Source organism: Penicillium cosmopolitanum (genome assembly GCF_028827165.1).
Source record: "Penicillium cosmopolitanum strain IBT 29677 chromosome Unknown utg000009l:1.0-9042332.0:1.0-9050551.0, whole genome shotgun sequence".
NCBI classification, from domain to species: domain Eukaryota; kingdom Fungi; phylum Ascomycota; class Eurotiomycetes; order Eurotiales; family Aspergillaceae; genus Penicillium; species Penicillium cosmopolitanum.
The window spans coordinates 5,846,087-5,857,546 of NW_026622679.1; the positions used below are offsets into that span (position 1 = coordinate 5,846,087).

Consider the following 11,460-nt stretch of genomic DNA (forward strand, 5'->3'; position numbering starts at 1 on the left):
GGCCTAGTGGCATGGCCAGGGCACACTTGATGCATGCAGGTCTAGGGTACCTAGGTAGTATATCCCTGTCTGCATTGTATATTACTTCTACTACTTTCCGTTGGCGATTGCGCCCGGTGCATATTGTTTGTCATTCTATAGATAGATATAGCGTGAGGATTCCCCCCCTATCGCATAGATCCATCTTCATACGGTTTGCCATCTCACCCTCCCATCTCTCCCACTAAAACCCTATAATGTTAACCTTGAAAAGCAAAAAGACTCGGGCAACAAGGCAGATTAACATTTGTAAATAGTATGGGGGTATTATGCAATATGTTATAACTATAATGTGTATAATATTACCTCGCCCCCACGGAGATATCCCCGCCAAGCCCCGGAAGTTCAGGCACGAGACTTGCCTTTCTCCGCTTCGCCCGGCCATTACCCCGGACCGCTGATCTCTGCACTGCATCTCTGCACCTCTCCTCCTCTGCTTGCGCTTCTCTCCTCTCCTCTCCTCTGCATCAGGTCTTGGGCAATTGATTTGGTCTCTCCCTGCATTGGTCGATATAGATTCCTTTCTCCCCCCTCTCTATAGCGGATTTATTGGATTAATCCCCTGGGGCTGTGCGCTCGCTTCCCCTCATTTTCTCCGACATCGCCAGAGAAGCCATATTGAGGCTCTCCAGCTCTTGATATTCAACGCCGTCAAGTTGGGACGAACTGTATCACCTCCGCTGCAGCATCCGTCCCTGACTGCAGCGCTACTGTTCTGTTGTGCTTCCTCGCCCGTGTCACGACATTAGGTCTGTCTCGGTCTAAATCGAGACGGTAACGCAACCATGTTGTAAGATGGCCCTCCCTCTCTTCTTTTTCAATCCCTCTTTCCTTTCCCTCCCTCTGTAACCACTATACTCCCCATTCCATACTTCATGTGGGATATGATGTGACTGTCCTATGCCGAAAAGTCACCTTCCCCGCCGACCCTTGGGCCGATCAAGATAGCAACCACAGTCCAGGCACATACTGACCCGGTCCAAACCACCCCCAGTGTCCTCCCACCTCCCCCTCCGAGATATACCATCCCTGTCGCTTATGCGGCGGGGGCGGCGAACGGCATGGCGGTCCCTGTGGTCGAAACAAACAACACTATCTCCCACCCGGAGAGCGGATGTCCCCTGCAAGTCGGAGAAGGTATGTGGCATGTGTATTGCATTCTCAGTTCACACGTGTCGTCAAGTCCCCCCTTCCCCCTCACCTCGCTTTTCAGGTCAAGTACACTGCTAATGAAAATTCTGACAATAGGTACATATACCCTCAAGGATGACCTTCTGCTCGCGACACCACCCCCACACCCCTCCGAAGCACCCATCATCAATCCCAACCCACTGGCCACCGTTCCAACACCTCCAACCTCTGGCGTCAAGCTGTCACTGGTCAGCCTGGATCATCGCAAGCAACCTCCGGCCTTCCTGAATACAGCCATTGTAGCACCGCCGTTCGGAGATGGGAACCCCGCACTTGCGGCCCCGGTGCAACCGGCAAAGGATGCGCTGAAGCGTCGCAAACCGAAGAACAATATTATCAAGAGCAGCTCCTCATTCGTGTCTCGAGTGATTACGCACGAAACTTCCGCAAAGCGCCTCAGCGACCGTGACCCGAACGGCATTTTCGCCTTTGCCAACATCAACCGAGCATTCCAATGGCTGGACCTCAACTCGGCTCAGAAGGAGGAACATCTCACCAAGGTTCTGTTTACGAAGGCGCACATGCTCTGTCACGATATCAACGAGTTGACCAAAACTTCTTCACATCTGGATATTGTGATGGGTTCCTCCGCCGGTGACATCATTTGGTATGAGCCGATGTCGCAGAAATATGCCCGCATCAACAAGAATGGTGTGATTAACAACTCCCCTGTTACTCATATCAAATGGCTACCCGGATCTGAGAATCTGTTCCTTGCATCGCATGCGAATGGCGTGTTGGTCGTTTATGACAAGGAGAAGGAGGATGCACTCTTCACACCCGAAGTGATTCCTCCACCCGACCATGATCCCAGCAAATTCCCCCTGGAGGTTCTCAAATCAGTGCAATCTAAGAACCAGAAGACCAACCCGCTATGCCTTTGGAAGCTAGCGAACCAGAAAATCTCCCATTTCTCCTTCGCGCCTGACCAGAGACATCTGGCAGTTGTCCTGGAGGATGGTTCTCTCCGGTTAATGGATTATTTGGAAGAAGAGTACGTTGAAAGACTGTGAGATTACTGTGTAAATTGGCGCTAACGAAATCATCACAGGGTTCTGGACATCTTCCGAAGCTACTACGGTGGTATAATCTGCGTCTGTTGGTCACCCGACGGAAAATACATCGTGACTGGTGGTCAAGACGACCTTCTCACTATCTGGTCTTTCCCCGAACGCAAAATTGTCGCTCGCTGCCAAGGACATAATTCCTTCGTTTCTGCCGTCGCGTTCGATCCATGGCGCTGTGATCAGAAGACGTATCGATTTGGTAGCGTCGGTGACGACTGCAGACTTCTCTTGTGGGATTTCAGTGTCGGCATGCTGCATAGACCTCGTGCGGTTCGTTTTTTTCGTCCCAAGTTGTCTCCCAAGCAAAGTGCTAACCTTCTTCAACAGCATCACCAAAATTCTACCCGTCATCGAAGCAGCGTTGTCGTGCCAAGCACACAAGGTGGCAACCGCTATCGGGCTGACAGTGGTGGTAACCGTCTTCGCTCAGACTCGGAGAAAACCGAAAAGCTCGACGCAGTTATTGATCCAATGGCTAGCCATCCCGTTGAACCTCGGGCTCGGACTGCCATGTTACCACCTATTATGGTATGTTTTAAGCAGCATCTTCCAAGTTACATTCATTCTAACAATATTCCTAGTCCAAAATCGTTGGAGAAGATCCTATTTGCTGGCTCGGTTTCCAGAAGGATTCTATTATGACATCCTCACTTGAAGGTATGTGGATAATTTCCCAGGATCACGGATTATTTCACTGACATTATCAGGCCACATTCGCACCTGGGACCGACCAAGTGACAGCGTTGTCAAGTCGTCATGATCATCTTTGAACGTTCAATTTCGCAGATCAGCCCAGTTCAGTTCATCTTCAAGGCAGGACAGTACATATGTTGTTACGTAGCTATATTATTTCCCAGCGTTGAGGGACAAGATTTACACGTCCCATGATTTCAGATACCCAGTTTATCAAGCAGAAAAAAAGAAGATGAGATCAGTGCATAACACCTTGCTTTGATATATGAACAATTGAATTTGTACTCGCTTCAATCACCTCTTCTATCTCATGTCCCTACTAGTGAAAGTAGTAGTGCACTGTCTCACAATTTCGAAGTGGTACTAGTACCCACCCCCTCAAGGTTTAACTCGGTAGTACACAAGAGAAAGGTATCACGAAGTGCCTGCCCAGGGCTGTCAGCACGATCCCTTCAACCCGATTTGCAAAAGGCCACAACAGCAGAAAGCAGAACACGACGAGGAGGAGAGAGCGGGAACTCCAAAGAAAACTCACCGAAAGCCGATACTTTTCATTAATAGCCTGATAATCATCCCCAGCAAGCATATCGCAGAAATGCCTAATAGAAGGATAATGCACAAGGGAAATCTCATTCCACCACTCCTCCGCCACAGCGGCCCGGGAGCTTGAACTTGGATCTTTGCTGCTGTGCTGCAGCTGCGGTGTCACCACATTACCAACCAGCTTAGCATCCCCGCCGCGTTTGCCTGCGACAGGAACAAATGCCTGACCGTACTGGTAATAACTCTGCTTACCACCGGGTTGTTGGAAATGCAGGAGATTGAGCATTGTTACAGGGCCGGGATGCGTCTTGGATAGCTCCTCCATGAAGGATACGAGACTTGGGGAGATTTCTAGATTTTGCGAGGTTGATTTGCTGCCGCTGGCGAGGTGTCTTTCAAGGGATCCCGTTAAAGGGATTGAGGAGGCCTTGTCTTGAAGGACTTTGTTGCGGGTCGCGTAGCTGGTGATGAGTTTGGAGGGGATCCCTGTTGGTATTTTGTATTCTGCTTTTATGGCGGTGCGGAGGGAGGTTGGGATGGGGTCTTCGGTCGTATTTGGTTTGGGTTGGAGGAGGAGGAGGAGATCCCATGGTTCTGTTGCTAGGGGGGTTTGTATCCAGATTTGTTGGGTGGATTACGATGTGTCGGGGTCTTGAGGCGAGGATCACTTTGGTTGATTTTTGTAATTCTTGGACGTAGGATTGTGCATCTGTTGGTTCCTTCAGAGCGAGGAGGTGGAGAGTGCAGATCGGCATGGCTGGGTAGGATTGTGAAATGATTGATGTTTGTGAAATTGTTGGAGCATTCAAGTGTGGAGAGAATGGTTAATTGCTAACTAGCTGCTAGATATGCGGTGTATTCAATTGACCTTATGATTTCACTGCGGGGAAATGGATCCGCGCGCCGATGCCGAGGTTTACTTAAAGTTGTTTAATAATCTCCGCCCGAATACTAATGTAGGCTCTACACTCAAAGCAAAAAAAAAGGACATCAGTCATCATAATATCGATTATTGCAGAATTCATTGATAATTAAAGCCCCAATAGCAACAAAAGCGAGCCCGAATAACCTTGATTCTTCACCCTCACTGTCTGTCAAACTATATCGGATGAACGATAACAGACACCCTGACATCCTCATATGATCAAATCCAGCACCTCGTATCAATGTTTTGGAATATAAGATTTCATCGTTGCGAGTCATCACAGCATCAGAGCAGCAAGACCCAGAAGAAGACTGCCGGCATGGTTGGTAGGCATCAACAACCCTGCTGCATTCGAAGTTGTGGTAGCCTCTTCCGTGGCAGTAGAAGTCATGGTCTTCGTGTGGTGCGAAGTAGTAGTCGAAGTCTCTGTGGAAGTAGAAGAGTGAGTCTTTGCTGTCATGGTGGTGGTTGTTTCGCCTATAGAATGGGATGATCAGCGGCTTGTTATAACTCGAAGAGTGAATCTTGCAATGATTAAAAAATCTGGAAGCCCAAGGTGGCACCAATAACTGACCCGTGGTGCTCATGGTGGATATCTTTGTGCGGGTATGGGTAGAGGTGGATGTTGGGGAAGTAGAGATAGATGTAGAAGTAGAAGTGCTGAGAGTGCTGGTAGTTTTTGTATGTGTAGATGTGGTAGGAGAAGGTGTAGAAGAGGATGTAGAAGTAGAAGTAAAAAGAGATGTAGAGGTGGAGGTGGAGGTAGAGGTAGAGGTAGATATAGCTGATGTGGTAGAACGCGTTTTAGTGGAACTGTGCAATGTAGAAGATGAAAGAGTCCCGGACGAGGTTGAGTAGGCTGTAGTAGGTGAACTGCTTGGTATTGAGGAAGATTGAGAGGAAGAGGGTGTAGATGTCGTTATAAACGACGATGAAGAGAGGGATGTGGTAGGTGTTGGAGCGGTAGAGCTAAAAACTGAAGAAGATAAAGAAGAGGAGGTTGACGTACTAGTAGTAGAGGTCATCAAAGAAGATGAAGTATGGGTAGAAGTAGAAATAGGTGAAGAAGTAGATGAAGAGGTGGTAGAGGTAGACGCACTGGTAGAGGTGTGAGTAGTGGTCGGAGAAGTAGAAGAAGCAGTCGAGGAATCTGTAGTAGTCGACGCAGACAAAGAAGTCATAGAGGTTGTAGCAGAGAGAGAGGTAGTTTCAGAAGCAGCAGAAGTGGAATCGGTGGCAGAAGTGAAATCGGTAATAGAAAGAGAATCCGTAGCAGAAGTGTAATCGGTAGCAGTGGCTGTTTCCTTACCAGAGCTGGCAGTCAGATCAGCATGATCAGCCACCTTGAATTGCGATGACTGTGCCAAAATGGCCTGGGTGTCGGTATCCGAGACAAAGTTGACCTGATATCCGCGGCTGCAACGATTACGGTCAGAATTTTGCCAACCAAAATCTGGAATTGTGTGATGTGGGTTACCCAGTATCAACACCGTCTATGCTTTTGGCATTGATGGTGTATGACCCCTTGCTTTTAGGGACATCCGATGCCACGAGCTCTTGGGTGGGCGGATAAACGTTCTGGTTGATGAGGTAGATAGAGAACGTGTCAGGGTCGGTCCTATGCTTGCGATAAGTGACTTTGAAAATCAACAAGCCATATAGCTCATTTTAAGGAGAGAACAGACTCTACGGCATGCCATTTAACAGTCACAGACTTGGAATTGTCGACATTTTGCCCCACTGTGGGTGAAGTGATGACGAGACCTACTCGAAGTCAGTTGGATTTGTATGTCGAAATATCATTGGCAGCCGTACCTGCAGCCGTGGCCGTGAAGGCGATCAGGAACGAGAGGATTGTAGTTCGCATTTTGAATTATTAGCCTACTTCCTTTCTTGCAACGTTTACGAAAAGAAAATATCCTCAATCAAATCGTGGAACTGGATCGAAGCAGAAGTCGGTCAGCTAAGGAGAAGAATAGAAAACTTGGGAGGGCCGTGAATGTTTTATAAGTTTCATATAACCAGAAATCCGCCACCCATTGCACAGCATTTGTCCAATTTCATTCTGAGCTTTTCTGAGCCAGGGTACTCGTGATGCTTCAATGCGTCATGTCTCATGCTTCGATATCTAGGGGAGTACGAGAAGCAGCCAGCAGGGCCGTACTCCTCTACCACCCAGGCAGAATCCGTAGTGTATCAAGGATACTATCTTCTATTCCCAAAGGTATGAAAGCTGTAGCTGCAACAAACCAATGTTGGCCCAAATTTTAATCCTCAACCGGCGAATTTGTGCAGCACAGTCAACGCCATTGCGACCGGCCGCGCGTCATAGTTCCTGTGCAGTACCTGTTCATATTGAAAATGAGGGGATAATGCTGCATTTTACAAGCTTCTGTAGCCAATTCATTTCTTTTTACTTGTCTTGTCACTGCGATCACCGCTGCAGCCCATTTAACATAGGTCACCCGGGTAGCTTTGCAGAAATAAGATGTCATCTGACTTTTTTCAAAATGTGGAATCTCGGGCTTCTTTTTCTGGGCTTATTACGACTAGTACCAGTAGTCCACACATAACCCGCAAGTCGCTTATATCTATATTTGTGCCGTTTGTTGTGAAGACTGGGGTGGCCATGTTGAACTTATGGCCCAAGACCCAGGCTATCTTTTCATCGCAAGATACTGCTCCAAACCCAATTGAAAGGCCGGATAATTATCTTTGAGGGCCATAGCGCTTCGGAACAGATGGATTCCTTGCGCATGGTCTCGAATGGAAGTCATGAATCTATGTGGGACAGATGCCAAGAGCCGAGGCCAATTATGTTTTCAACCTGACTTCTTCCCCACGCAACACCGGAATGTAATTATGAGCGAAAAATATCTCTTCTATGAATCGCCGAAATTTACTCATTATAGTATTGGCTCTCTGTTTTCTGGTCTCTTTCATGCATTGCGTGAGAGTGCCAGTGTGTATAAATTTCGGCACTGTTCATTAGTATTCGCACAGCGGAGGTACAGCCCCCGATCGGAATCATCTTGATTGGGTTCTCCTCAGATTGAATTCAAATGTGTCTATCAGCGTCCTATGTTGCACTTCGTATTCCTGTTTTGCTCTTGCTGAGAGGTTGTGGTCCTTCAGTCTCTGACGCATACCTGTGCTCTCCGACAGTCCTTCTGTGGCCGGATTCAAGTTGTTTACTACCGACATGCGGTATCTAAGAACCACAGAGCCAGTTGGGTCTACTGAATATCATAGTCATCGCGAGATATGACGTAGAATATGGCAATATCATTAATTCAAGAACAACATCTTGTTATTCATTATTTCGAGGCTTTTGAAACCTCGCATTGCGAGAGGCACCTGAGAAATAGAGCACCTGGTCGGCCCATACTAGATTACTCGGACTCCAAGAACCTTCTGTGTCTGCAGGTTTCAAATTAGGACGATGGATTTAAACTTGTATCTATTTCAATGCTGATAAAAATCCTCTGGGGTAACTGGACTGAACGTGATCTACTAGGAAGTAGGAATAATTTATGGTGTTTATTTTAACAGGCTACGGAATCGCACATTATCATTAACATTCACCTTGATAAGCACCCAGAATGCACAGTATCAACAACCCCCACCATTCCAATGAAGTTTAGCGCATCGCAAGTTAACGTGATGCAGCCAATCAAAAGGCTCCAAACCCTATTTGGGCCCATTAGGTTGGCGGTGGACACGGGCACAAAAAAGACTCCCCCACGCGGATCGGAGTTATTCCCTCCACAACCTGGACTTGGGGGCACGTCACACCCGTCGCCCTACATTTATGGAGCTGTTCACAAACCCTATCGACTATTCGAATTAGAGCTTCTCTTCTTATCTATTTCTCGCGCTGGAGAAACTCCGATTTAGGCAGGATATGCCACTTGAACTCACGAACGTTTTCTATCTTGTTGACGACATTTATCATCATGGATGATATCGGCGATACTTTGCGATCTGTAAGTGCTCTATAGTATGGAATATGGCCCAGTCAGGTATCTGATGCGACAGGATTCATAGGAACTGGAGAAAACATATTGCCCTCCATTAGACTCTGCTCTTTTTGCTGCTCTTGTCTCCGATTTTAATCTCACGGATTCCAACGATGTCACTGCTTTAAGAGGGATGTTGGACTCTCTAAAAGAGTCTGCTCAGCTCCAAGAAAACGATCCATTTGATCCTTCAGGCACGGCAAATGACCAGCTTGCCACCGACATGGGCGGAATTCTTTCCGAGGCCGGGACCTCAGCTCATGGAGATTCACTGCGCACATTCACCGACGTCACTAGCATGGAGTCATATTTTGCGTCCGATGAAAGTTCCGATAGAAATATTGCGTCACCGATAAACCCAAACATTGCGTACACCATTGCCGCTGATGGGTCCTTGAAATTGACCGGTGCATCGGCAGACGACAAGGTGAACTTGCTAGCTGCAATGTTTCCCACTGTCTCTCTTCTTGATATAGAGCAGTGCTTGAAAAAGAGCGACGGTGATGTCGACAAATCAATGGACGTATTGTTAAATTTGTCCTTTTTCAACGAGACCTTGACCACCGGAGACGACAGCCACATATCAGTGCCAAAGGGCATAGATGGATTCTATGCAGGAAATGCAGACATCGGTCGTCAGAAGGGTCGCAGCAAGAAGCGCAATAAGAACCAGAAAGTCCCTCTGGCACGTTCTTCGTCATCTCAAGACGCGTCTATCACGAACAAGTGGGAGACAGGCAAGGCTGACATAGATTTCATCTGCTCGTGCATCCCTGATCTGCCCAGAGGGAAGATTTCGGCCATCTACAACAGCAAAGGGATGGACCTTCGTGCGACGATCAAGGCTTTGGCTCTTGATGACCAATTCAATAATTCCGATGTTGACAAGGACCCTGCCATGATGGAACATGTTGCTGAACTTGCCGCTGTCTATCCAACCATCTCGAAGACCACACTCATCGGCTTACTTCGGGTTACGGGCGACATGGTAACGCCGGCAAATGAACTGGCGGCCGTGTTGCTTCGACAGCCTTCTCAGGCTGAGATCAGCGAACTTATCAAGTTCACACCTACACCGCTCAATCTTAATGATGACGAGGAGAATGATCTCTCTGGAGCCTCCTATCGTCCCACGGAGCCTTCTCATAACAACATCGAATATGAAGATCTGCAATCAACTGCAAATGCCAATTTTGCTGCAAGTTCAGCCGCACATATGCAAGCTGCACAAGCTGCGCGTCGTTCAAGATCCAACCACCTATACGGTGGAGTATCGGCATACTATCGCCAAGTTGGACAGGAGCATCGGGAGCGTGCAATGAATCAACTTGCGGCAGCATCTGATCGGCTCGTTGACAGACAATCGTCAAAATGTGACCTGGACTTGCATGGAGTCACTGTTGAAAATGCAAAGCGCATCACTCGCGAGCGCGTCGCTTCCTGGTGGGATTCTCTTGGAGATGTTAGGTATATACGAGGAGGCGGTATTGATGTTCATGGCGGCTATAAAATTATCACCGGCATTGGCCGCCATAGTCGGGATGGCACTTCTAGACTGGGCCCGGCTGTTGGAAAAATGCTAATCAGCGAAGGATGGCGTATAAGTATCACACCCGGGTCTTTGATAGTTCTCGGTGCTACTCGACGCTAGCACCAGTATGGGAGTGATGATCTTTCGTCGGAACATCTTCAAATCATTTCCATGCGATGACCGACATCTTATGGCTGCCTTGGCCTCGGTTGGTACCATCTGCATCAGGAGAGGTTGACATACATGCACGATTTGCTTTTTGCTAGAGGATACCCATAAACCAATGCATTGCTGGCGTTTTATTACATCATATATTCCATCCACTTCAAGTTGGCATTCATTCCTAGGAGGTCTAAACAAACTGTATATAAAGTCCGACTCGAACTCCCCGCATGATGACGTAACCACCTCTGTCTTAGCGGGCTCCGTCGCGCCCCTCAGCGACAATAACGGCATAATCTGCTGATACCCTTCTCTATGCGACCTCAAACACTCCGAAGCTTGCAAGCACCCCTCCGGCAACTCACCCTCGCTAAGCCTGCAGGTCCTGCTCGGCATTACTCTATATTTACGCGCAAGACACCCGGCCCAGCAAGTTCCAAAACACTACGCGCTGCTCCAACCTTGCCATTCCTCGGTGCGCTATTCGGCTCAAGCAGCAGTTCCAAAGATACAACCGAGAACATGTCATACCCGGACAACCGTAGTGATGAGCAATGGAGAACGGTTCTGAATCCCGGTAAGTAACTTGGTGCTCTGTACCGTCGACGATGAACACGCCGTTAACGCCAGTCTACACACAGAACAGTTTCGGATTCTCCGTGAGAAGGGCACCGAGCCCGCTGGTACCGGCGAATATGACAAGCATTATCCCTCGAAAGGCGTCTATAACTGCGCCGGCTGCGATGCGCCTCTGTACACAGCCGATCACAAATTCAAGTCTGGCTGTGGCTGGCCCGCTTACTTCGATTCGATTCCCGGTGCCGTTAAGAGACATGTCGATAACACCTTTGGCATGAAGCGGACTGAGATTGTTTGTAACAACTGCGGCGGTCACCTTGGACACGTTTTCGAGGGAGAGGGGTTCCCGACGCCGACCGATGAGCGACACTGTGTTAACAGTATCAGTTTGCGCTTTTCAGAGGACGCAGATCCTAAGGTCAAGTCCAAGGCGTAATTGGATATAAAGCCATTTAAACGTATTTAAGGTCACGGTGTTCTAGGAACTTGATTGGACTGGGCGGAGAAGCATGTTTTGAGTACCTCGGGGGTGTATAGTGCCATGTGGTGGATTGATAGCCGTCAATCTTGGAACTTTAAAAGATATGTGAAGTGTAAAGGAACTTGAGGTTATTTCCCGTGTTCAGCTTGAAGTGTGACTCGTATTACAACCTTCCAAGGTTGGAAGGACATTGGAATTTCGTCTTCCAAGGTCCTAGTAGTAAATTAGCA

At 48.1% G+C, this 11,460-nt stretch overlaps 4 protein-coding genes across 4 annotated transcripts; 3 read left to right on the forward strand and 1 right to left on the reverse strand.

The window, feature by feature from the left end:
• Positions 1-824: 824 nt before the first annotated feature.
• Positions 825-3,057, forward strand: N7509_010258 (WD40 repeat domain-containing protein; the record flags this gene model as incomplete). Its single annotated transcript, XM_056634895.1, has 7 exons — positions 825-829; positions 1,034-1,176; positions 1,288-2,224; positions 2,282-2,567; positions 2,625-2,825; positions 2,879-2,954; positions 3,005-3,057. The coding sequence occupies 7 exons, from the start codon at positions 825-827 to the stop codon at positions 3,055-3,057; spliced, it is 1,701 nt and encodes a 566-aa protein (XP_056485515.1).
• Positions 3,058-3,306: 249 nt separating this feature from the next.
• Positions 3,307-6,325, reverse strand: N7509_010259 (GPI anchored serine-threonine rich family protein; the record flags this gene model as incomplete). The annotated part of the gene is made up of 6 exons (XM_056634896.1): positions 3,307-3,309; positions 3,526-4,133; positions 5,558-5,874; positions 5,936-6,076; positions 6,144-6,222; positions 6,274-6,325. 6 exons carry the CDS (start codon positions 6,323-6,325, stop codon positions 3,307-3,309), a joined length of 1,200 nt encoding a protein of 399 aa, XP_056485516.1.
• Positions 6,326-8,414: 2,089 nt separating this feature from the next.
• N7509_010260 (uncharacterized protein) lies at positions 8,415-10,128 on the forward strand (the record flags this gene model as incomplete). Its single annotated transcript, XM_056634897.1, has 2 exons — positions 8,415-8,444; positions 8,506-10,128. 2 exons carry the CDS (start codon positions 8,415-8,417, stop codon positions 10,126-10,128), a joined length of 1,653 nt encoding a protein of 550 aa, XP_056485517.1.
• Positions 10,129-10,485: 357 nt separating this feature from the next.
• On the forward strand, positions 10,486-11,185 carry N7509_010261 (peptide-methionine (R)-S-oxide reductase; the record flags this gene model as incomplete). Its single annotated transcript, XM_056634898.1, has 2 exons — positions 10,486-10,747; positions 10,812-11,185. The coding sequence occupies 2 exons, from the start codon at positions 10,486-10,488 to the stop codon at positions 11,183-11,185; spliced, it is 636 nt and encodes a 211-aa protein (XP_056485518.1).
• Positions 11,186-11,460: the final 275 nt, after the last annotated feature.